Source organism: Heterocephalus glaber, unplaced genomic scaffold (genome assembly GCF_053883595.1).
Source record: "Heterocephalus glaber isolate CG9 unplaced genomic scaffold, H.glaber_assembly_v1.0 deba00001058, whole genome shotgun sequence".
Taxonomy (NCBI): domain Eukaryota; kingdom Metazoa; phylum Chordata; class Mammalia; order Rodentia; family Bathyergidae; genus Heterocephalus; species Heterocephalus glaber.
The window spans coordinates 605,759-629,348 of NW_028258184.1; the positions used below are offsets into that span (position 1 = coordinate 605,759).

Sequence of the window (23,590 nt, forward strand, 5' to 3'; positions counted from 1 at the left end):
AGTGCCTACATCAAATTTAAATATCTTTTAAATTTAAAATTAATTGACTAGTCAGATTCTTTTGTTGTACTTACCTATTGCTATGTTGGCTTGATCACAGCTCCTAAACTTTACAATACTAACAACAAAAATGCTCACTATGTTGCAAAACTTTCAACAACAAATTACCTTTGGTCCTTTGCAGGGTGCTCCTGGCAATCGTGGTTTTCCAGGTTCTGACGGTTTACCTGGACCAAAGGTGAGATCACACCACCAATGCGATACCCCTGTAGGAGGTGCTCTGAAAGACCCCATTTTCCAGTGTGGAGATGTAGCTGGTCCCCAAGAGTCCAGATGCAGGAAGATGGTGGCAGCAGATGTCAGGCCTCACCCTAAATGTATCTTGTGTAAATTTTTTTTGCATAAAAGGTCTAAGAGAGAAAGATAAGGGTTTGAAGAAAATGGGAGCTCATTTTCAGACTGTTCAGGGACATTCTGAGAAGGAAAGATTATAGACACTCACTCTAGCTAATGTACCATATATCCTTTAGCTGGAAATTTAGACACTTTCAAAATGCTAATTAAAAAAACAAATCTAAATTACTGGAGTGAGGCTGGAAGTCTCACTAGTTAATGATGGGAAAACCCTCACTTATTTACAAGGAATACAAATGAGAACAAAATGTGCCGTAACTTCCTGGATGGAATACTGTACATTAGGAAATAAGAGTTTGGCCTCTGCTTGCTTTTGCTGCTCTCTTTTTATCTCAACTTCTCTGCTGTGTTTCGGAACAGGGTGCCCAAGGAGAGCGTGGCCCTGTTGGTTCTTCAGGACCTAAGGGAGGCCAGGGAGACCCAGGACGTCCAGGTGAACCTGGCCTTCCTGGTGCTCGGGTAAGAACACTGAGCTATCTGCTACCTTGAGCAAAAGAAATCCGCTTGAGCATTTGCTGGCGGTTTTTCAATCTTGTTAAATTTTTACTTTTTAAAATTTAGCGCATTCACAGCTGGGAACATTTCTTTGTTCTGTTTTGTTTTTATGGTTTTGACCCAATTCGTTATTTTTAAAACACCAGTTTGTTATTTTTGTCATGCATATAAAGCACGATATCTTCTAGTCTGCCTTTCTCAAAGTAGTGTCCTTTAATAGCTTTACCAATTGACATGAGTAGAAACTCCTGTTTGTTCACTTTTATAGTTTTTTGTTTCTTGCTAAAAAACAACGTGTTTGTCCTTTAGTACAGACAATTCTTGAGCTTAATTTTGATGAAAAGTCATTTGAACATTTACGTGAACTATGGAATTGCTGTTACATTCAGCTGCCAGCAATGCAAGACAGCTTTTCCTCTTTAGAATCTGCACGTCACTTGCTATTTAGCAACAAAGTTACAGTTGCTTTTTATTTTCAGGGTCTGACAGGAAATCCAGGTGTTCAAGGCCCTGAAGGAAAACTGGGACCTTTGGTAAGTGATTTAAACACAAATCTATCATCCTTAATATTTTTAATTGGCATTTAATTTAATTGATATTTATTTGAGGTTAATGTTTTTGATTAGGTGGATACTGAAATGTTCACATATTTATAATACGTCTTGGTAGCAAATTCTTAGGGTCTGTGTATTTTCAAATTAACCATACTATAGATCAAATTTTATTAACATCACATTTGAGATTGAAATTGCTTTGGTGAAAAAGATAAATGATGAATTTCAATATTGGTGGAATGCATCTATTAACAATATTCTTATTTCTGGAGATTCAATTTTGCATGTATGAATTTTGACAGCCTATATATTCTAAGCCCATTTCCAATAGTATAGTATGAACTAGAATATATAAAAGAGTTCCAGGAAATGTAAATGCGAAGTTTATGAATAGAGTAAGAATAAAATCACTGTGCTAGATACTTAAAATACTTATTCAGTTGTTCTAATTCACTAACATTAAAACACAGGAAAATTTAAAAGTTATATAATTTTCATTATAAGCAAAGGCAAGTGCCGACTTGTGCACTGTGGTGTTCAGAGAGAGCTTCTGTGCTGGGTGACTTTCAGGGCTCTGTTCATCTCTTAGGGTGCTCCAGGGGAAGATGGCCGCCCGGGTCCTCCGGGCTCCGTAGGCATCAGAGGGCAGCCTGGGAGCATGGGTCTTCCAGGCCCCAAAGGGAGCAGTGTGAGTACAGTGAAGGATGTCCACTGCCTCCTCAGAATCTGCACTTGGAGACGAAGGTATGTTTTTAGCCAATCGATTGAATTTTGGAATAGCTTCAATTTATTCTGTAGGGTGATCCTGGAAAACCCGGAGAAGCAGGAAATGCTGGTGTTCCTGGGCAGAGGGTAACTATTCATTTTCTACTAAGGAAAAATAAAGAAGTTATCCGAATTCTCACAGCTTCACCTCACAAATGATCTCTGTGACACTAGGGAGCTCCTGGAAAAGATGGAGAAGTTGGTCCCTCTGGTCCTGTCGGGCCCCCGGTATGTGATCTTTCAGTGATTATCTTTATACACTGCACTGCCCAGATGGGTTTGGTTAGGTTTCATGGATAGGTTTCAGGGGAGTGAATAAGAATTATAGGCTTGAAGAATTGTAGTTATATCTTTTCATTTGATTCCTTGTCATCTTGTGCTGTCTACCTTTTTAAACAAAATGATTCGTCTTTTCATTTTCAACTCTCAAACCATCTTATCTCCTGGCAAAGACTACCTCATCATCTTTCCATGTCGCAAGTGAGGAATATCTCAACAGAGGAAGATAGACTTTGATGAATGAATATTTTGTAATGTATTTTATTTTAGGAAACGGGGAGATAGACTTTGTGGTGACAGGAAGAGGGTCTGAGGTTGCAGGGAGAAGGGAAGGAGAGAAAGTAAAGGAAGGAAGTAAAATAAAATTGTGCCGATTTTGTTGCACTGCATACGTATAACAGAAAAACAAAATATTTAAATACTGAATTAAACCTACCTTTTTTCAATTATTTATCTCATAAAATATTTTTAAGCTGGTTTTTCCTGAAGGAGTGAAAATGAATAATATTTGTCCTTTGAGATTATGTTTTCATCCTAGGCTTTTAAAATTGTTTATTAGAAATATTTTGGCATATTTATTTGCTTTAGGGTGGAGTAGTTTAAATATCTTTCTAAAATGTTAACTTTGCTTTCTTTAGTCATTTGGGACTTGAAATCTTAATTATTGCTTGTAACACTTAGAAATAAACAACAATGGAAACTAATGCTGTTTTAAATTAGATACATTAGTTTTTTTCCATACTCAATTTATTCAATTTCCCTCTAATTTTACTGTTAGATCCAGATACTATATGTTTGAACCAAACAATAAATGCATGTCAAAAGACTCTTCACTGTATTTAGAAGATATTTTTTCACCAGTATGGACTTCAAATAATATCATTTGATGATTTTTAACAGTTTATTACGTGGTTGCAGTGAAGAACATGTGGTTGGAAAGCAATACACAGAGATATCAATACTTCTGGTGGTTCACATAAACAGGAAGCAGACATAAAATGTTGCTGTATTCATGGTTTTCTTTCCTTCGTGACTTAGGGTCTCGCTGGGGAAAGAGGAGAACAGGGACCTCCGGGGCCCACTGGCTTTCAGGTCAGTGCTAATTCATGTTCCATCTCTTCTTCCAGTAAATGCCTCTATAAATTATAGGAACATAAGTTTGAATGACTTGAAATTCTCAAATTTTCAAAACAATGATCCATCTTTGAGTAGTAAGATAGATATTTGGATAAATATCAACTATTTTGGTTCAAAGATTAAGAATGGACTTCCCCTGAAAAACTGATCAAACACAAAATTATTCACAAATTAAAAATAACAAAATTTTCCCAGTGTGTGAATAAGGCTCATTAAACTGTTATAAGATTTATCTTATTTTATTGGGACAGCCATTAGGATTTATTATTGAGCAAATTTTCATGGTTTATCTACACATATTTACATTACAGGGTTTAATAGCATAAATAATCATAATTTGTGATATAACTTCAGAACTTATTTCCAGTAATATCTAGCAATCTCAAGTATTGTTCTTAGACCATGAAAATTCCTGTTACATTCCTCTCTCTCTCTCTCTTTCTGCTAAATGGCTTGCAAGTTAAGGAAGTCTAACTGTAAATTGATGAGATCCTATGCTTTCTTAGAAGCAGTTTTCTTAATGTGTCTAAATATATTTTTCTTGAAGATTTGCTTAACATGCCTACACAATATTTTTTGCTGATTAATAGTCACAGAGACTCCGTGTATTGTAAAAGGCAAACTCTTCGCATTGGTAGCCTATTAAACTTTCACAGATTCACAATTTATTTTTCCTTTCTTCTGTTTTAGGGGCTCCCTGGGCCTCCAGGACCTCCTGGGGAAGGTGGAAAGCCAGGAGATCAAGTAAGTTTTTAAATAATAATAGCTCAAGGTATCACTTTTTATGAGCAGTTTTCTTTGCATATGTTATCTTTTGGAGTACAGAAAAACCCTATGTACTATGTACTATTCTCACCACTTAACAATGAGGACATCGAGGCACAAAGATGTTAGATAACATTCCCATCTGTTAGATAACATAGATGAGATGATTTGAACCCAGTTTCTGTTTCCCAAGATTGTACTTGGTCACTAAATACAGATATTCCTCATTTAACGAACTACCCGCGTAATGACTGTTCAGGCTTATGACAAAGGTGCACTGTTCAGACTTAATGACCCATCCTTTTTTTTTTAATTGTACATTTCTGTACATCTTATTGATAGAGCCTCATATCTTTTTTTTAATATAGTACAGTTTGTTTATACAGTACTTTTTTGCTGATTGTACTATATAGTACTGTACTATAGTTTTATGTTCTGTTATATATTACAGTACTGTATGTAAGAGTTATGGCAATAAAAGCAAAGTCATCCAGTTGGATTTCTTTTAACCATTTATTTGTAATGTACATACTGTATACAAAGCCTCATTTAGAGACTCATTCATTTAGCATCTGAGTCGCAGGAGCGGAACTCCATCGTTAAATAAGGAATGCCTGTAGCCTACTGTATGTTAGGCACATTCACTAAGCGTGTTGTGCAAATAAACACAGCATTCATGAAAAGACAAATGTCTTCAAAATATGTATTACTTCTATAATGTCTGATACTGGTGAAAAACAGGCTGCCTGACATTTTTTGGATAATAAGGAAAAACAATATATATGAGGTTTTGTATTTACAGATGCTGCCAAAAAATGTATGCACACTTCAGAAAAAGAAAAACTTGTATAAATATTTTAATACCAAATTTATTGAGCCATCATGAGATTAATACTAGTTACCTTTAGCTTCTACATTTACAAAAGGTGCTCAAAGTGGTGGCCTTGAGCTTCCAGACATTTATTAGTATGGCAAATGCTGCTTGGGTAACCTTGGTCATTGAGAATGCTGCATATGCATTTTCAATTTCTTCTCTAAGGGTCAGCAGTGTAGCAGGTTTTCCGCGATATATGACATCCTTTTGGGTCCCCCATAGGAGGGTAACACCATCTGTAAGACAAAAATGTCACACTATTTTTCTTTTCCTAAAGTGTATATATACTTTTTGTTGGACTCTGTATATCACAACCTCATATATGAGGATGCTTGTTTTACCTCAATATCCAAAAAAAATATGGTTTGCATTTTAATGCAGAAGGAAGTGATTTGGATCACTGTCTTATGACACCTGTTGATCACATGTGATACAGGGAGAACAGCTGTTCCTAGGGCCAGAAAAATGTGTCACTGCACTCTTTATTGGGCTCACTTCTAAGGGCTATTTGCTTCCAACAGTTCCTCAAGTGATAATAAAACTGATTCATTTGAAGTTAAATATATTCTCAGATATAAACAAACTCTTTAGAAGTGATGTTACCTTTGACACTTTTTGATGTGTAGAAATGTTTCATATCAATGGATGCACATATTTACTGAAGGGATGTATATACACTTCTGAACCACAGGAAGCAATTGAACAATTAATTATCACTGTTATTCTTGCTCTGTCATTGTTCTATGTGCTTAATGTTTGTCTTACACTCCTGGCTACTCAGCTCCTTTCCTACATACTTTGTCTTTCTGTCCTCCAAAGTATTTACTCCAGAGGGAGACAGAGCAGTGGCTCTATTAATGCCAGTCTCACTGGCAAGGATATTTGGCATTTCCAGTGGGTTTTACAGAGACAAGCACATTCGTGGTTCTGTGATATCTTAGTAGTAGTATTTTAGTTTCACTGGTCCCTTGTAATAACCTGCAGAAGCTCCTTCATTAACGAGCCAAAATTGCACACTCAAAACATAGCTCCCAGCAGTATCAACTGTGTGATCAGTGTAACCTTGAAGAACACACGAATCCCAACAGAGTTCTTTGTCTATATTAATACCCAGGAAATATTTACTCAATTAAATAGAATTGAATGGGTTTCATTTCAAAGATCAGTTCTCCACTGCTATTTACATTACTCCTCTCTATGTAAAACTTTTTCATGGTTCATTAGGAAATAAGAGACACTTTGAATATATCCTACTGTCTCTAAAAAAAGTAATGTGCTATCTTTGTGTAAAAATATTTTGTACTTTGTCATTACCAAAAAAATCAAACACTCAGGTACAATATATTTTTTTCTGTAAAACTGTTTCTATCCAATAGGTGTGTTATCCTCTCACTTATAAAAGTTTACATAGTTTTCATTCTTCACTGCTGTGAGCTTATTCAGCATTGTAATGGCACACTAAAGGAATAGATGTATGACTTGGAGAGATTTCTAATAAATGCCTGAGAGCCAGCTCAATGTTTTCTCCCATCTTTCAAAAATGTATTTATAGGGTGTTCCTGGAGACCCTGGAGCTGTTGGCCCCTTAGGACCTCGAGTAAGTGCTGTTTCATGGTTAATTTTGTTTACCACTGGCTTCAGTTTGCAAATGCATCTTTTATTAAAACAGGTTTTATATTTAATCATTAGATTCTTCTACTAGATGAAAATCAATTTTATGAGAAATAGTCTTGTGAAACTAGCATCTCCTTTCTTCATGTTCATTTCTTGAGATAAATTAGAAAAATTGAGCCATAATAGCTTATTTCTAAATTTTTCTCTACTAGTAATCATTTTACAGGAACTTTTTAAAGCTATTTTTAGATCAAGTGCTGTGATTGTTTGACATTCTAATATTATATTAGGGAGAAAGAGGAAATCCTGGAGAGAGAGGAGAACCGGGAATAACGGGGCTCCCGGGTGAGAAGGGCATGGCTGGAGGACATGGGCCCGATGGCCCAAAGGTAGGTGGAGTACCGAGCTCAGTGTTCTGAAACGCTCTCAAGCTACTGCCCATCCAGCACACCATGGTATTAGATGCATTTCTCTTGTTTTTGCAAGACAAGTTGCTTATGTAATTTTTTATTCAACAAATATTTAATACGTGCTTTACTAGATTTTTTTGTTATTGTTGTTGTTCTTGTAACTGAAAAATGAGCTAAAAATAAGTCTTCTGGGATGGGGCTTGTGGTCTAGAACATATTATCATCCATTCCCAGACAAAAACACATTTTTAATTCAATTATACTTGACCCACTAAAGCAACAATTTCACGTAGTCCAGTCCTACTCTATTGGGATGGTCACTATGGTTTGTTCATTTTAGGGCAGTCCTGGTCCAACTGGGACAGTGGGAGACACAGGGCCCCCAGGTCTCCAAGGCATGCCAGGAGAGAGAGGAATTGCCGGAACTCCGGGTCCCAAGGGTGACAGAGTGAGTCTGTTTATTCATTCATTCATTTTTCAGTTTCTTTCTGTAGACTTCCTACTGATAATGGTTTCTTGAACAAGCCTTTCCTTCTACCATCCTGGGTCATGAGTCACTCATTAATTCATTCATTCTTGTAAAAAAAATTTACTGAGAAAATGCACAGTGCCAGGCTCAAGGGGATAGAGGTAAGATGACAAACCCTGGTCTGTGTGATGCTTCCTTGTGTGAGAGACAGTTAAATAAATAAATGGTATTTCTCATGTTTTCCTAGGGCGGCATAGGAGAGAAAGGTGCTGAGGGTACAGCTGGAAATGATGGAGCAAGAGTAAGTGAAAGCATTAATTCTTTCTCAAAAAAAAAGTTAATCATGTTTCCTTGGTGGTCAGGTCTTGGTGAATGATGTATTTAAGATTTGATGTGGCTCAAACGTGCGTACTTATTTTGCTATCCTGAATTACAGAAAGGCAAAAAGTAAAGTCTTTACTGAAGGAATGAAATAAAACACAAATTTAATAAGTCCATGGAATGGTGCTTTAAGAAGCAGGTTCTCTTGTCTTTCTTTATCATCTTCCTATGTTCAATCTTCATTTTTCTTGAAGTACTGATCTAATGCACAGGCAAGTAGAAGTTTGTAGTCAGTGAAGTTGTAATAAGTCTTCTCAATGTTCTGGATGTTAGGGATAAGAAAATCAGTTCTCAGTGAATTGTCATTAATGTTTTCACCAATAAAGAGGCTGAATACATAGAATGTCAGGAAGGATGTTTGACACCAAAACATTGGTCCATGTCATGACAGAAATTGATATTTAACAACTAAGGTTTTCAGAATTAGAACACACACTTGCAATTCCATGGACACTCAGACCAGAAAGACGATGTATTTTCAGAGATGAATTATTTACTCATGCAGTGGCTCAAACATCAAACATTTTCTGGACTAGTTCTGGCTGTTTTGTGAATTATTTGTTATTATTTCTGTTTTGTTGTTGTCCTGTTGTGCACTGACAACAGCGCTTATACCATTACAAAAAGAATTCACACTGAGCTAGTGCTTTGTTCTACATATTGAGCCCTTGTACTATTTATTAAGAAAAATACAAAAAAAAATAGACAAGTTTTACCTTAGTGATAATTATCTTTTTTCTTCTTATGAAAAGCTAATTAAGGGGAAAAGCATTTTAGCAAATTATAAATCAGCTATTTCTTGCCTTTTAGTTCAGTCTAATACTGTATTTGATTTAATATTTCAAAAACAATCTAAGTAGAATTTTTGTGTGTGTTGTACATCATGAGTATTTTAGAAAGCAAGTAAATCATATTGTTTGGAGGTGTGATGCACTGAAAGTTTGTTTTAAGGAGAAACTCAAAGATAGGTCTACTGGGCCTATTCGCTGCCTTTGAAAATGCAGTGTGGCATTGTCAAGACCTAAGCAATGGCTGCTTTGTGCTGAGTGCAGAACATTGTTTTAAGAGGCAGTGTAGAGAATTTACTGTGATCTCATAGCAATGAAAGAAAGGAGCATACTTTCTTTGTACAAAAGAAGTGTTTGGCAACAGTAATGAAATGATCTTTATATTTAATCAAATCCTTTAAGGAAGTACAGTAGGTAAATTGTTGGGAGCACACTGTTTCTTTGTAGATCCATTGAATAGAAGAACACAGTTTTCTAATGTTTGTTTCAAAAAATATGAAATTGAAAAGTCATTTTTATTTCTGAAGTTTCTTCAGTAACAGTGAAAGAATATTTGCACTGCATATGAAGAAATGGTGCAAATATCAAATAGCTTTTTGTAGAAAAAATTCCTCAACAGTTCAGTGGATGGAAAAGTGTGATTGTGTCAAGGAGAGCCAGACTCCCCAGGCGGCAGCTCTCCTACTTGATAAGTGTGATGCTCTCCCACCGGTTCAGTGTGGCTAGGCAGTGCCACCCCTTTCCACTCCAAAAGAATGTAAGAAAGAAAATGTTTCAGCGCAATTTCACTCTTCAAAATAAAAAGAATGCTATTCTTCTGTTATATCACAATATGAGAAATATTGTAAAATAACAAAAGCCTCGTTTTAGTATTACTTACATTTCATAGTAGATTCTAGCAAAACTAAATAGATTAAGAAAAGACATGGTTGAAGAATAGCATTAATTTAGAACTAATATTTGTAGAAAGTTTTCCAAATGCATGAATTGAGTTGGATGAAAGTGGTTAAAATATTTGTAGAGAAAATCTGGTGAAAATGATATAACATTAGACAGAAAAGCCTTTAAAATGGACAAATTATGCCATTTATTGGAAATCATGATTTGCCAAAGCAGGCAAGCTCTAACAAAATAGTCTCTCTGATTTTGCTTGTTTGCTCTAACTTGGAGATGCCTATGCATTATCTTCCTCAGTATGACCATCTTCTGTTTATTGACAGGGTCTTCCAGGTCCCTTGGGTCCTCCTGGTCCTGCAGGTCCTACTGGAGAAAAGGTAACTCACAAGTTGTTTTTTTGTGAAATCAAAATCATAAGGCCTGACTATTGGCTCTTTCACTAAGTTTTCTGTTTCTTAATATATGGTACCTGAAATAAATCATGTTAGGGTTCTCACTGACTATTATCCATATGTTGTCTTCACTGTCCCACTTACGTTTTGGGTCAGTAACCATCAGAATTTGCTTTGTAGGGTGAACCTGGTCCTCGAGGTTTAGTTGGCCCCCCTGGCTCCCGTGGCAATCCTGTAAGTGACACTATTTTGATGTTCTTTAGTGTGAGATTGAGTAATAAAATAATTTATCATTTTGTTTATCTATCTATCTATCTATCTATCTATCTATCTATCTATCATCTATCTATCTTCTATCTATCTTCTAATTTCCATGCCTATTGGTTTAGGCCAGTGGTGGTGAACTTATGGTATGCTTGCCACAGCAGGCTGTTTGTATCATTGAAAACTCTAAAAGGTTCGCCATAATTGGTTTAAGGTATTAATAACTTCCTGGTTTTCAACTTTTGCCTAAGTAAACTTAAAAAAGTTATCAGCTAGGTAGTTTATTAAGTGTAGGTAAGCAGCTTGTTTACTAAGTAATTAAGATTCTTTGAGATCTCTGACTCTGAAATTTTATGACCTACGTCTTTGTATCAACCTTTAGGCATCTTCCACAAGCAATACATCGTGTATATATATATATATATTCATATATATACATATATATATATATACACACATATATTTATATTCAACAATATCAAATTTACCCAATCCTATTTTAATATATAGTTTTTGTTTAGAATAATGTGTTAAATTTTCATTACTCTTTGTCTTCTCCTAGGGTTCTCGTGGTGAAAATGGCCCAACTGGGGCTGTTGGTTTTGCTGGACCCCAGGTATAATTTTCAAATATCCCTAATTTAAAAAACATACATGCTAATCAGCAGAAAACTTTAAAATAACATAAACAAAACAAAACTGTCAGTATTAAATCATCAGGTCTTTAAAAAAAAAACATGCTTCTTGTGATAGCAATGAGTTTAAGTATCATCGCGATGTGTTTTGAAAGTATACAAAAATCCTGGAAATTTTACAGTTTTCTAGGCATTATACTCATTTTCAATACAAATTTTTATAGATTGGCACACAAATTGATGAGTTTGAAACAGTTGAGCTTATGTAATTATTTGTTATAATAAAAATATATTGGAATTGCTTACATTTTTTCACACTGTCTTCAAAGACCTCATCAGGTTTTGTTTTCTTCTAGTATACATTAATGCTGATTACAAAGCATCATTTTACATTATATGACTAAATGATTTAAAATAATTACTATGAAATAATTAGTCTGTAGGACTCACAATTAATGGCTCCTTTGTACAATTGCATACAGGGTCCGGATGGGCAGCCTGGAGTAAAGGGTGAGCCTGGAGAGCCAGGTCAGAAGGGGGATGCTGGGTCTCCTGGACCACAAGGGCTAGCAGGATCCCCTGGTCCCCATGTAAGTTAAAGAAAGGGATAGCTTGTGCAGTGCCCTTTTGGAGAGTATGTTCAGCTTGCTTTGCTTTACTATAGTGTTTCTTGTCCATTTCTTTCTATTTAGGGTCCTATGGGTGTTCCTGGATTAAAAGGTGGTCGAGGAACCCAGGGTCCACCTGTAAGTTAGTTTGACACTCTGCATATTATGGATGGCTAGTTTCAGGCAGCCAGGACTTCCTGGCCATGTAAAAGTTAATCTTTGTCTGAAACTGTAATAATGAGTTGTATATATATATGCCTTATATTATAGAGCAAAATGTCCTAATTTAAATGGAGATCTGGGTTAAATTCAGTTTTGTAGTCTTGAAGAGCCAGATGCTTTCTATATAACAAATAATAAGATACCTCTGTAAAATGATACATGAATATGAAAGCATTTTACATAACTCGTTATATAAACTATGTGATATTAACCCTACTTGTTTATGTTCAAGATAAATGAAAAGTGGAAAAATAGAGCCCTTTCCACTAACCCATCTGGATTCTTTCTCAAAAACACAAGATGCATGAAAGGAAAACTATATGGCCACAGTGTGGGAGGGAATCTAAAATCTTAAGTCTTCCTGTGGGGGAAAAAAATCAATAGATCTCAGAAAAATACATATAACCTATTATTTAAATACATACAACCTATTATTTAAAAATTATTTAAAAATTGCCTATATGATATTATATTCCTAGGGTGCTACTGGATTTCCTGGTTCTGCTGGTAGAGTTGGACCCCCAGGCCCTGCTGTAAGTAAGCTTAGTGATTCAAATCGTCAATAATGTAGTAAATCACACACACACACACACACACACACACACACACAGATATCGTTTATTATTTTCATTTAACTTCATATAGTTTGTTTTCTAGTCCAATAGCTTTTATTACAATAATACATACCAGTATTTTATCAAAGAAAATTTGATCATCAGTATATTTTTGAGGAAATTCTTTGCAAGTCATGTTAACCTTTAATGTTTGCTCCATTTGGTATTAAATACTAACACTAATAGCTTTGGTACTAATGCTAATGATCATTGTCTTCAGTTGGGAAGCATCTCTGAAACATTCTTTGATTAACTGTTATTCTTTTATTATGAGATCATGTCAGACAGAATAAAATATTATGCTTTAATAGTTGGAACAGAGTTTTAAATAAATTTGAAAATTCAAGTTAATTTCACCACTCTTTGAGTAATGATCCAGAGCGTTGTCTGAAGATGATATTTAGATTTTCTCCTGGGGAATGAATCTGCAGCTGTGTTTTATTTTGTTTAAATTTACTCAATGGCTGATATCTATGAGGAAAAATGAACCCACAAGACTTGGCTACCTGCATCCAGGGCAGAGGGCTTTGCTTCCACTTTGCCCTTCTGGGTATTTCTTTCTGTGTCAAACTAGGGAGCTCCAGGACCTGCTGGGCCCATTGGGGAGCCCGGGAAGGAGGGACCTCCAGGTCTTCGTGGGGACCCTGGCTCTCATGGGCGAGTGGGAGATCGAGGACCGGCTGGCCCCCCTGGTGGCCCAGGAGACAAAGGAGACCCAGGAGAAGATGGGCAGCCTGTAAGTTTGGCGTCTTAGTTGCAGAGCATCTCCAGCTGAGATATGTGCAAATTGTAGCACGTAATAGTCACCGCCTCAAAGAAACGATTTAAGAAGTATTCTGGGCACATCTGAATCCTTGATGTACATTATGCCCTATAGGCTATTTTTCCCCTTAAATTCTTTTATTGGTACATTTTAGGTAAACAATACATTTACATTTATCATTGGGTGCTTGTACCTGTACATGATGTATCTTGGTTCTTACTTTTTTCCCCATTAACTGTGCGCCCCTCACCTCTCCATCCTTCCCTATTTACAAAGACTTTGTTTCCATTGTTTTCTTTTCTCATAATTTTTCCTTTTCCTCCTTTCCTTTCCCCTTCCCCTCCCACCACCCCTACCCCTTTGGACCTTTTCTTCCTATTTCAAATTATCAATCCTATAGACTTTTTATTTAAAAACTTCTGCTCTAGAACAAAGTATATGTAGAAATGTTTTAAAAAACAGGAATGGACATAGTTTCCAAAAACTCTACCAAGTAAATTCTTTGTTAAATGTCTATGCACAAAGAAAATTAAATATTTTTATGTTTGAATATTAGTCTAGTGCTTCTAAATATTATTGTATTTAGATAGATGCTATTTATTTTCTTTATTTGAAATTCTATCTTTTTTGAGGGTGTGTCAGTTTGAGACAGTCTCACTATGTAGCCTAGGCTGGCTTCAAACTTGGAATCCACCTGGCTCACCCTCCCAAGTACTGGAAGTGTAGCCAGGGGTCTTTGTTCAGTCAGTATTCACATTATTTTTCAAGTTCCTTTCAGACTCATGAGCTGTTTCACCCTTACATAATTTTAGAAGCTAAATATGTAGATTGCAACTTATGACTCCTCAGACATAAGAGGGTTTTGTAAAGCAGATAACTTTTTTCACGCCAAAAAACCTGTCAAGCTGGAATTGTTCTAAAGTAATTCTCCTTAGATACAATTTCACTCTGCAGAATTTTTAATCATAGTTTATTATCAACATTAGGGGCCAGATGGTCCCCCCGGTCCAGCTGGAACTACTGGGCAGAGAGGGGTCGTCGGCATGCCTGGACAGCGAGGTGAGCGAGGCATGCCTGGCCTACCGGGCCAAGCGGTAAGTGGCTACACTGCTCAATACTTGACCTCATTTATGCACCAAGATCTGCATGGAGATAACTGATTTTTTGCATGATAAATAAAGCTAAGTGGTTTTGAGTTTACATAGAGTCTGAGTACCTTAAAAACCTTTTGATCTTAAATATCAAATCCTGAACTACCCTGCAAAGTCTTTGAAAAAATGCATTTGTTTAACCCTGGGGCTCAAGAAGTAGGGAAATAAATTTTGGGTGATTCTTAAATCTTTGTACAAAGACTCAGAAGATCCATGGAGCTAGAGAGGGGGACTAATCTCCTGTTGAGGAGTCAGTGTCTTTTTAAATAAACACGTTTAATGAAAGGATCCATATTTCATAGTAAACCATCAAAGGCAAGAAACAGTTGAGCAAAGTAATATGAGAGGAGACTGTGGGGTGAACTATAAAGGACTTCGCAGGTAATCACCGGTTTCTTGGGAACGTCCTTAAGAATCTCGTCTTCTGTGGAGTGTAGATGAAAATTTGATTCCATATTAGCTTTGAACAGACTAAATTTTTACCATTAATCACGTAACAGTGCTCAGGAAAAAAAGAGGTGATGTTTTTATATGAAATGTTGACAGAGAGATGTACTCTTGAAATGTCAGGACTAAGAAACTTCTGGATAAAAATCAGAAGCTGGCTCATTAGGAATTATAAAGATATCTTGCTATTGTGAGAATTCAACTAAATATCAAAAATTAAAATTCCTCAGGAGTGAGACTAAAGTACTAGAATGTAGAAATGAATGAGCAGACAAAGCAAGAGTAAGAAAGAATTAGTGAACCTTAATAGAGATACAGATTCTAAAAGGGCAGCTAGAATTGACTGTATGTGATTCCTACCAACCCAAAATGCACCTCTGCTGCAAAAGATGCTTTCGGGTCCTGTGATGTGTTAAGAGGAGCATGACCAGAAGTGGGCATATATCTAAACCGGCACTACAGTGACTTGGCTATTATAAGATAATGAACAATTATTGCTATAGAAGGAAGACTTAGGTATCATTTGATTAAATGTAGCCTTTATGGGAAAAGGCATTCTTAAATTTCTGTGGAAGTGGCTGACGTATTTCTTCTTCAATTTCAGGGCACACCAGGAAAAGTAGGACCAACTGGTGCAACAGGAGACAAAGGTCCCCCTGGACCTGTGGGCCCCCCAGGCTCCAATGGTCCTGTAGGGGAACCTGGACCAGAAGTGAGTGCTACAATGACAATAACTCTTCCTTGTTATCTGGCTATTGTGGGAATAATTCTTTCATTTAGAAATTGATTTAGAAATTTATAAATTGATCGCATGTATGACCTTAGGAAGTTTTTTTAGTGCTGTTCTTTGATGTACTCTACTTCCCTAGAGAGTTGGCTAGATAATAGAATAGAGGAAGGGAACAAAATCAGTGTCTTTGCACGGACCTATGTCTTGTTTGGAGCTGAGTCTTTCAGTTGATTTTGCTTTGGCCAAATTGTTTTGAAGGTAAAAGGATACTACCACTCATCATTTCCCTTGTTATTATTTCATTCTCTAATGGGGTATTTATCAAAATTGCCAAGTTTCATGGTGATATGATTGATGAAACTATTATATCTTATAAAAAGGGCAAAGCAAGTAGAGATCATTTTCCCTAAATTTCATTATAAAGTAACATTATGAATGTCATGTTCCTTGAGGGTCTCTGAGAGGAAATTGGATTTTGACAGGCAATTTGAGAAGTTAAAGGTCAGACTGTCCTCTTGGCAGCTCTAATGTGTGGATCACCCAGCCGTCACATTTTCTTGAAAGAAATAAGCAATGATGTTCAGAGCTATTTCTTAGCAAACAATAAAAACATAGTTCTGAAGCAGTCAAAATATGGAGAGAAGACTACACATTTAAAAAAGTAATTTAGTGTCCTATAAACACAGTTATTTGATTTCAAATCCTTGAGAACATTACTTGGAGAAACTCAAGAAGTAAAAGTGAAAAAACCACATTCATTTGTAGTGCAAAAAAAAAAATTACCAAGTGTGTAACTGTTGTTTATTTCAAGGTATTTGAGGATACTTTCTGTTTCAAATTAAGAACCAAAAGCAAACAATTCAGAATACTTTAATTTTACAAGCAATTCAATATAATAGAATGTTGGCCTTTTTTCAAGTGTGATTTACCTAAGTTCTAATTTATGCTGATAGTTGGAATGGGATTTTTTTCATTACTAAGTAAAGTCACTTTTCAAACCTTATTCTTTCTAGGGTCCCGCTGGGAATGATGGTACTCCAGGCCGGGATGGTGCTGTTGGAGAACGAGTAAGAACAGTATCGCTAATTTAAACACCCCGACGCATGTAAATCTGAAGTACTTGTAATTTTAGTATTGCACTAAAAAACCACATTTCCTTCTCGTATCTCCAATGCAGCTCTGATTTTTCTGATAGTAATGAACCTTTCTGAAAGGTCATAATTTTGGAAAATCTTGTATATGAAATGACATCTGAATGTATAACAAAGTAACATTGTATTTTTAAAATTAAGATGGGGGGCAAATTGCTCTCATCTTTGGTGTAATGTAAAGGCTTTGGGTAGGGATACCTACAGAGAGCCCTAAACTCACTTTTTAAGAATTATAAAAGCTGAAATAGAGCTGTGTGACACCTAAATTTCTCTTACTTACCCTTTAAAATGAATGATTTATGAGGATATGAGCCATGTAGTTTTTCAACATTATCTATTCCATGAAGTATTTTGAAATTAGACCTATGCTGAACCGAAAATCTCCCCAACCCTGCCTGAGATGCAGCCCCTTTGGCAGTTGTACAGTTGTGTGGGGCAACAGCAGGCTGATGAAGGGAAAATCCATTCCTTGCCCCACAGTGTACCACGATGCAGTGGCTTCTCTACTCTAAGGTCTCCTCATGAGCAGAATGGACGGGGGAGCCAGATGGACCTGGGTTGGCACTTTGATTCCTTTAGTAACTACTACTTATGTGATCTTCAGCACATTTTCTGAATCTGTTTTTCAAATAGTTGAAATATGATTAATACCAATGCCATTAGGGATTTTTATGTTAAATAACATGCTTAAAAATCTAAACATGGGTAGACACTCAAGAAAACCCTTAAGGTGAAAAAAAAGGAAAGAAAGAATTTGGGGCACCTTGTTGTACTGTAACTTCAGGGTCTGCAGAGCCTCTTGGCATTAGGACTTTCCCCTTTCATGTAGATACTGTATAGTGCAGTAGCCCTCAAAGATTCTGCTGATGTACCTGCTAAAATACTTTTGAAAATCTATGAATCCTATGGACACTTTATATTACTGTCCCATTTTTTGAAAATTGTAAGTGCAAATACATAGTTGCAGTGGAAGTGATTCTTAGTAAACGCATATAAGCTTTAAATGTATTTGTTTAAAAAATCTCGGCGTTCCCAACTTAGCTTTTTTATGTGTCTATTTTTTATGTGTCTATTCTTTAAGCTAATTGCCGAAGTACATCCTGATTATCAAGTGAATCAGTCAAATAAGACTTAATTTTTGTCAGAAAATAAAATCTGGCTCTATTTTTCAAGTCAAATAATTATGTCCATACATGTTTGTGTATATCACAATTTTGTCAACTCCGACTTCTTAAGAAGGTAATATTTGGAGGCCTATCACAACTAGTTCATCAGGTTAAAAACAGGAATGGTCTCTTCCTTTCTAGATTCCTCTTAGGGTTATTCCAAGTGTATTCAGAAAATGTTCCTTATTTTGGTATCTAAAAATATTCACTCTTTGGTGCTTAGAAGCATTTGCCTTAATAAGACTGCATGGTATGACACATGTTTTTCTTTCATAAAATGAGAGAAGAATGACTATTAAAGGGCAACTGGGGAAAGACTGCTCCAAAAGTAGTTTTCTGGAAGAAAACATACAGATCCAAAAACCTGGAAGTTGCCTTCCTTAAGAATCTCCTTGTTTCCACACTCTTTGGAAAGACTGTGCTCTCCAAGCATATAGACCCTCCAGCATGATGACTGCTGGTTGGAGAAAGATGTCAGTTCTGGAGGTGACCTTTCCTGCACCCCAATAACATTGGGTGTGGGACCAACAAGGTGGAGGAGAGGGGAGGGATGAGATCTGAAACTTGGGAGAAATAGCCTTATTTTCTTCAATCTGATTCATTAGTAAATGTAGGTAAATTTTGTAAAGTAATACGTGAAATATTTTAAAAGTTGTATTTTTCATCTTGTGACTAGTGTGAACTTAGAGGATGTTGTCCCTGAAGAATAAATGTTGAAAGAATAATATGTGGCTGTTCTCCTCAGGGTGATCGTGGAGATCCTGGGCCTGCAGGTCTGCCGGGCTCTTCGGGTGCCCCCGGGACCCCTGGCCCTGTGGGTGCACCAGGAGATGCAGGACAAAGAGGAGATCCGGTAAGAAGGGCATTGGTTTCAGACTGGAAGTTATGGGCATTGACACTGTACTATAAGCTACATGCATACGTGCACACAATTATGGATATGCACTTGGTTAGAGACTCTCAACAAAGAATGATAAACAGTCAAATATGAACTAATATATATTTTTAATCTTAAAAACAATTTGGTTTTGAATGTAGTTTAAATGTCCTAATGTATTGATTTCCATTATTTAAAAATGTGGTATTTAGAGGAAATGTAATAAATATGCATCAAAAAAGCAATTAGTGTCTTTTTATCATCAACAAAGGTCATCTTCATTAGTGAACTCAATAAGTAAGACTGACTTTAAAATTATTATTGGTGTTAGCACATTCTTGCCTACATTACCAGATTTCAATCAGTTAGTCATGAGAATATGCACAACACACATATACACACTGACACACATAAGCATCCGACTTTAGGCACACGTTTTCTGACATTTTGTATCTATGTATCTGCATATCCTTTTTTATGTGCCAATTGATATTAAACCTTTTTTCTAGGGTTCTCGAGGTCCTATAGGGCCACCTGGTCGAGCTGGAAAACGTGGTTTACCTGTAAGTCTTTTTATCTTAACAAATATATGTTTTATTACATGAAATATACTTGCAAAGAAGAAATATGACTTAAGATTCAAAAATAGAATGATCATGGATAGCAGATCAAAGTTCTGGTGCTTTGTAGATAACAGTGATATGCTATACATTTCAAAAAACTAGAAAAATGGCTTTTGAAAGTTTTCATTGTAATAAAATAATAAATAATTGAGACGATAGTTATATTTAATATAATTTAATCATTATAAAATGTATACATGCATTGAAACATCATGCATTACCTTATTAATGAAGACTTTTAGAGTCACATTTCTCTTCCAAAATAATGAAGATAATAGTGCATTTCTCTCAGAGCTGTCCTACAAATTACAAAAGCATGGTTCACACCTTATGTTTTATTTTATTTATTTATTTATTTATTTATTTATTGTATTAAATTCTTTTATTGGTACATTGTAGGTATACAACACAATTACATTTCTCACTGGGAATTGTACCTTTACATAATGCATCTTGGTTCTTATTTTTTTCACATTCCTAGCCCTCCCTTCACGCCCTCCACTCTTCCCTATTTACAAAGACTTTATTTCCATTTTTTTCATTTCTCATCATTTTTCCTTTCCCTTCTTTCCTTTCCCCTTCCCCTCCCACTACCCCTACCCCTTTGGACCTTTTCTTTTCTTCCTATTTTACATTATCGATTAGGCATTCTAATCATTGGTACATTTTAGTTGTACAATATAATGACATTCATCATTGGAAATTTGCACCTTTACATAGTCTCTCTTGGTTCTTATTTTTCACCCTTGCCCAGCCCTCCCTTCAACCCCTCCATTCCTCCCTATTTACAAAGATTTTGTTCCTATTTTTCCATTTTCTCATATTAATCCCATTCCCTTCTATCCTTTCCTCTAGCCCTCCCACTTCCTTCCCCTTTGCCCCTTTTCTTCCTATTTCACATTACCTATTATACATTTAGTCCTTATTTACACTTTCAGTTTCTCACACCGGAGAAACTATTCGGTATTTACACATATGTGTCCTATTTATTTCACTTAAGAGTATTGCCTCAATGTGCATCCACTTAGCTATAAATGTCTCTAATTTCTCATTTTTTATGGCTGAGTAGTACTCCATTTTATATTAAAAAAAACCACATTTTCTTTATCCAGTCTCCAGTTGCTGGGCATTTGGGCTGTTTCCAAGTTTTAGCTATTACAAACTGTGCTGCTATGAACATGGGTGCACATATATCACTGTGGTATGATTCTTTTAATTCTTTGGGGAAGATCCCCAGCAGTGAAATAGCGGGGTCAAATGGGACTTCCAGTCCTAGTTCTTTGAGGTATCTCCATACTGATTTCCACAGTGCTTGCACCAGTCTACACTCCCACTAGCAGTGGAGCAGGGTTCCTCTTTCCCCACAGCCCCACCAGCATTTGTTATTGGTTGATTTCATGATAGCAGCCATTTTTTCTGGAGTGAAGTGGAATCTCAGTGTTGTTTCCATTTGCATCTCTCGAATGACCAGTGCTGTTGAACATTTTTTCATGCATTTATTTGCTATTTCTACTTCTTTGTCTGAGAAATGTCTCTTCATTTCAGATGCTCATTTTTTGATTGGGTCTTTAAATTTGGGAGGTCTGATCTTTTTAAGTTCTTTATAGATTTGAGATAGTAGACCTTTGTCTGAGGAAAAGCAGGTGAAGATTTTTTCCCACATTGTGGGTTGTCTCTTCACACCGCTGGTGGTTTCTCTTGCTGTGCAGAAGCTTTTGAATAAGAAGAGATCCCACTTGTTGATTGTTTGTGCTAGTTCACTGGCAACTGAGGTTTTGTTCATAAAATCTTTTCCTACACCGATGTCTTCAAGGGTTCTACCTAACCTCTGTTCCAACTGGTTCAGAGTTTTTATTTTAATATTTAGATCTTTAATCCATTTTGATTTGAGTTTAGTGCATGGTGAGAGATACAGGTCTAGTTTTAATCTTTGGCAAGTTGAAGCCCAATTTTTCCAGCACCATTTATTAAAGAGACTATCTTTCCTCCAGTGAGGGTGTTTGGCTCCTTTGTCGAAGATGAGATGGCTGAGTGTGTCTGGCGTTGTTTCTACATCTAATCTGTTCCACTGGTCCTCAAGTTTGTTTCTTTGCCAGTACCATGCTGTTTTTATCACAGTAGCTTTGTAGTATAGTTGCAGGTTGGGGATTGTGATATCCCCTGCCATGTCTCTGTTACCTAGAATTGCTTTTGTTATTCTGGGTCTCTTTTTGTTCCAAATGAATTTTTGGATTGTTTTCTCGAGGTCTATGAAGTATGCTGCTGGGATCTCAATTGGAATTGCATTAAATCTATATAGCAGTTTTGGAAGTATGGCCATTTTCACTATATTAATCCTTCCTACCCAGGAGCAAGGGATGTCTGTCCATTTTCTGATATCATCTTCAATCTCTCTTTTCAGAGTGCCATAGTTTTCAGAGAAGAAGTCTTTGATTTCTTTCATTAGACTGATTCCTAGGTATTTCAGTTTTTTGAATGAAATTGTGAAAGGAATTATTTGCCCTATTTCTCTCTCAGTGAGTCTGTCATTGGTGTAGAGGAAAGCTATTGATTTTTGTGTGTTGACCTTGTAACCAGCTACTTGACTGAGTTTGGTTAAGTCTAGAAGACTTTTCATGGAGTTCTTGGGGTCTTCTATATAGAGTATCATATCATCTGCAAATAATGACAATTTGACTTCTTCATTTCCTATCTTTATTCCTTTTATTTCTTTCTCTTGTCTAATTGCCGTGGCTAATGTTTCCAAAACTATATTGAACAAGAGTGGTGATAGTGGACATCCTTGTCCTGTTCCTGATTTTAGTGTGAAGGATTTCAGTTGTTGACCATTTAGTATGATATTGGCTGTTGGTTTTTCATAGATGGCTTCTAGCAGTTTGAGGTAGAGACCATCTATTCCAATTTTTAGTAGGGTTTTTATCATAAATGCATGTTGGATTTTGTCAAATGCTTTTTCTGTGTATATGGAGATAATCATACGGTTTTTGTCCTTGGCTCTATTGATAGAGTGTATTACATTGATTGATTTGTGTATGCTGAACCATCCCTGCATCCCTGGGATGAATCCCACTTGATCAGGGTGTATGATCTTCTTGATTATCTTCTGCATTCTGCTTGCCATTATCTTATTAAGGATTTTTGCATCTATGTTCATTAGTGAGATTGGCCTACAGTTCTCTTTTTCAGTTGGGTCTTTCTCTGCTTTGGGGATCAAGGTGATGTTTGCTTTCAGGAATGAATTTGGGAGTATTGCTTCCCTTTCAATTTCATTGAAGAGTTTAAACAGTAGTGGCAGCAGTTCCTCTCTAAATGTCTTGTAGAATTCAGCAGTGAAGCCATCAGGGCCCGGGCTTTTCTTAGTTGATAAGTTTTTAATTACATTTTCAATTTCATTGGTTGATATTGGGTTGTTCAGAAGTTTTAGGTCTTCTTCGTTCAACTTTGATAATTCATATGTATCTAGGAATCTGTCCATTTCTTCTGTGTTGTCCATCTTATTGGAGTATAGGTTCTGGACGTAAGTATTGATGATCCTCTGGGTTTCTGCTAGGTCTGTTATAATTTCACCCTTTTCATTCCTAATTGCATGGATTTGGGCCTTTTCTTTCCTTTTTCTGACAAGGTTGGCTAAAGGTTTGTCAATTTTGTTGATTCTTTCAAAGAACCAACTCTTGGCTTCATTGATTTTTGTATCATTCTCTTAGTCTCCATTGCATTGATTTCTCCTCTGATCTTTATAATTTCCTCCCTTGTATGAGCTTTGGGGTTGTCCTGCTCTTCTTTTTCTAGAAGCTTGAGGTTCAGCATCAGGTTGTTTAATTGGGCTTGTTCTGTTTTCCTAGTATGCGTATTCACTGCTATGAATTCCCCTCATAAGTCTGCTTTCATTGTGTCCCATAGATTCTGATGTGTTGTATTGTCATTGTCATTTAATTGAGGGAACTGTCTGATTTCTTCTTTAATTTCCTCTGTGACCCATTGGTTATTCAGAAGTGTGTTGTTCAATTTCCACATGTTTATGAAATTTTCTGAGTTTCTTTTGCTGTGGATTTCCAATTTTATCGCACTATGGTCTGATAATATACAGGGGATAACTTCAATTCCTT

At 36.2% G+C, this 23,590-nt stretch overlaps 1 protein-coding gene across 1 annotated transcript in view; it reads left to right on the forward strand.

The window, feature by feature from the left end:
* Positions 1-23,590, forward strand: part of Col5a2 (collagen type V alpha 2 chain) — a 139,340-nt gene that overhangs the window by 104,432 nt on the left and 11,318 nt on the right. Inside the window, exons 24-47 of the mRNA XM_004872303.4 lie at positions 185-238; positions 775-873; positions 1,389-1,442; positions 2,053-2,151; positions 2,262-2,315; positions 2,403-2,456; positions 3,546-3,599; positions 4,335-4,388; positions 6,836-6,880; positions 7,188-7,286; positions 7,648-7,755; positions 8,024-8,077; positions 10,166-10,219; positions 10,415-10,468; positions 11,061-11,114; positions 11,615-11,722; positions 11,825-11,878; positions 12,442-12,495; positions 13,151-13,312; positions 14,326-14,433; positions 15,542-15,649; positions 16,681-16,734; positions 18,730-18,837; positions 19,371-19,424. Coding sequence (XP_004872360.1) covers positions 185-238; positions 775-873; positions 1,389-1,442; positions 2,053-2,151; positions 2,262-2,315; positions 2,403-2,456; positions 3,546-3,599; positions 4,335-4,388; positions 6,836-6,880; positions 7,188-7,286; positions 7,648-7,755; positions 8,024-8,077; positions 10,166-10,219; positions 10,415-10,468; positions 11,061-11,114; positions 11,615-11,722; positions 11,825-11,878; positions 12,442-12,495; positions 13,151-13,312; positions 14,326-14,433; positions 15,542-15,649; positions 16,681-16,734; positions 18,730-18,837; positions 19,371-19,424 — 1,800 coding nt within the window. The remainder of the gene's footprint in view (positions 1-184; positions 239-774; positions 874-1,388; positions 1,443-2,052; positions 2,152-2,261; positions 2,316-2,402; positions 2,457-3,545; positions 3,600-4,334; positions 4,389-6,835; positions 6,881-7,187; positions 7,287-7,647; positions 7,756-8,023; positions 8,078-10,165; positions 10,220-10,414; positions 10,469-11,060; positions 11,115-11,614; positions 11,723-11,824; positions 11,879-12,441; positions 12,496-13,150; positions 13,313-14,325; positions 14,434-15,541; positions 15,650-16,680; positions 16,735-18,729; positions 18,838-19,370; positions 19,425-23,590) is intronic.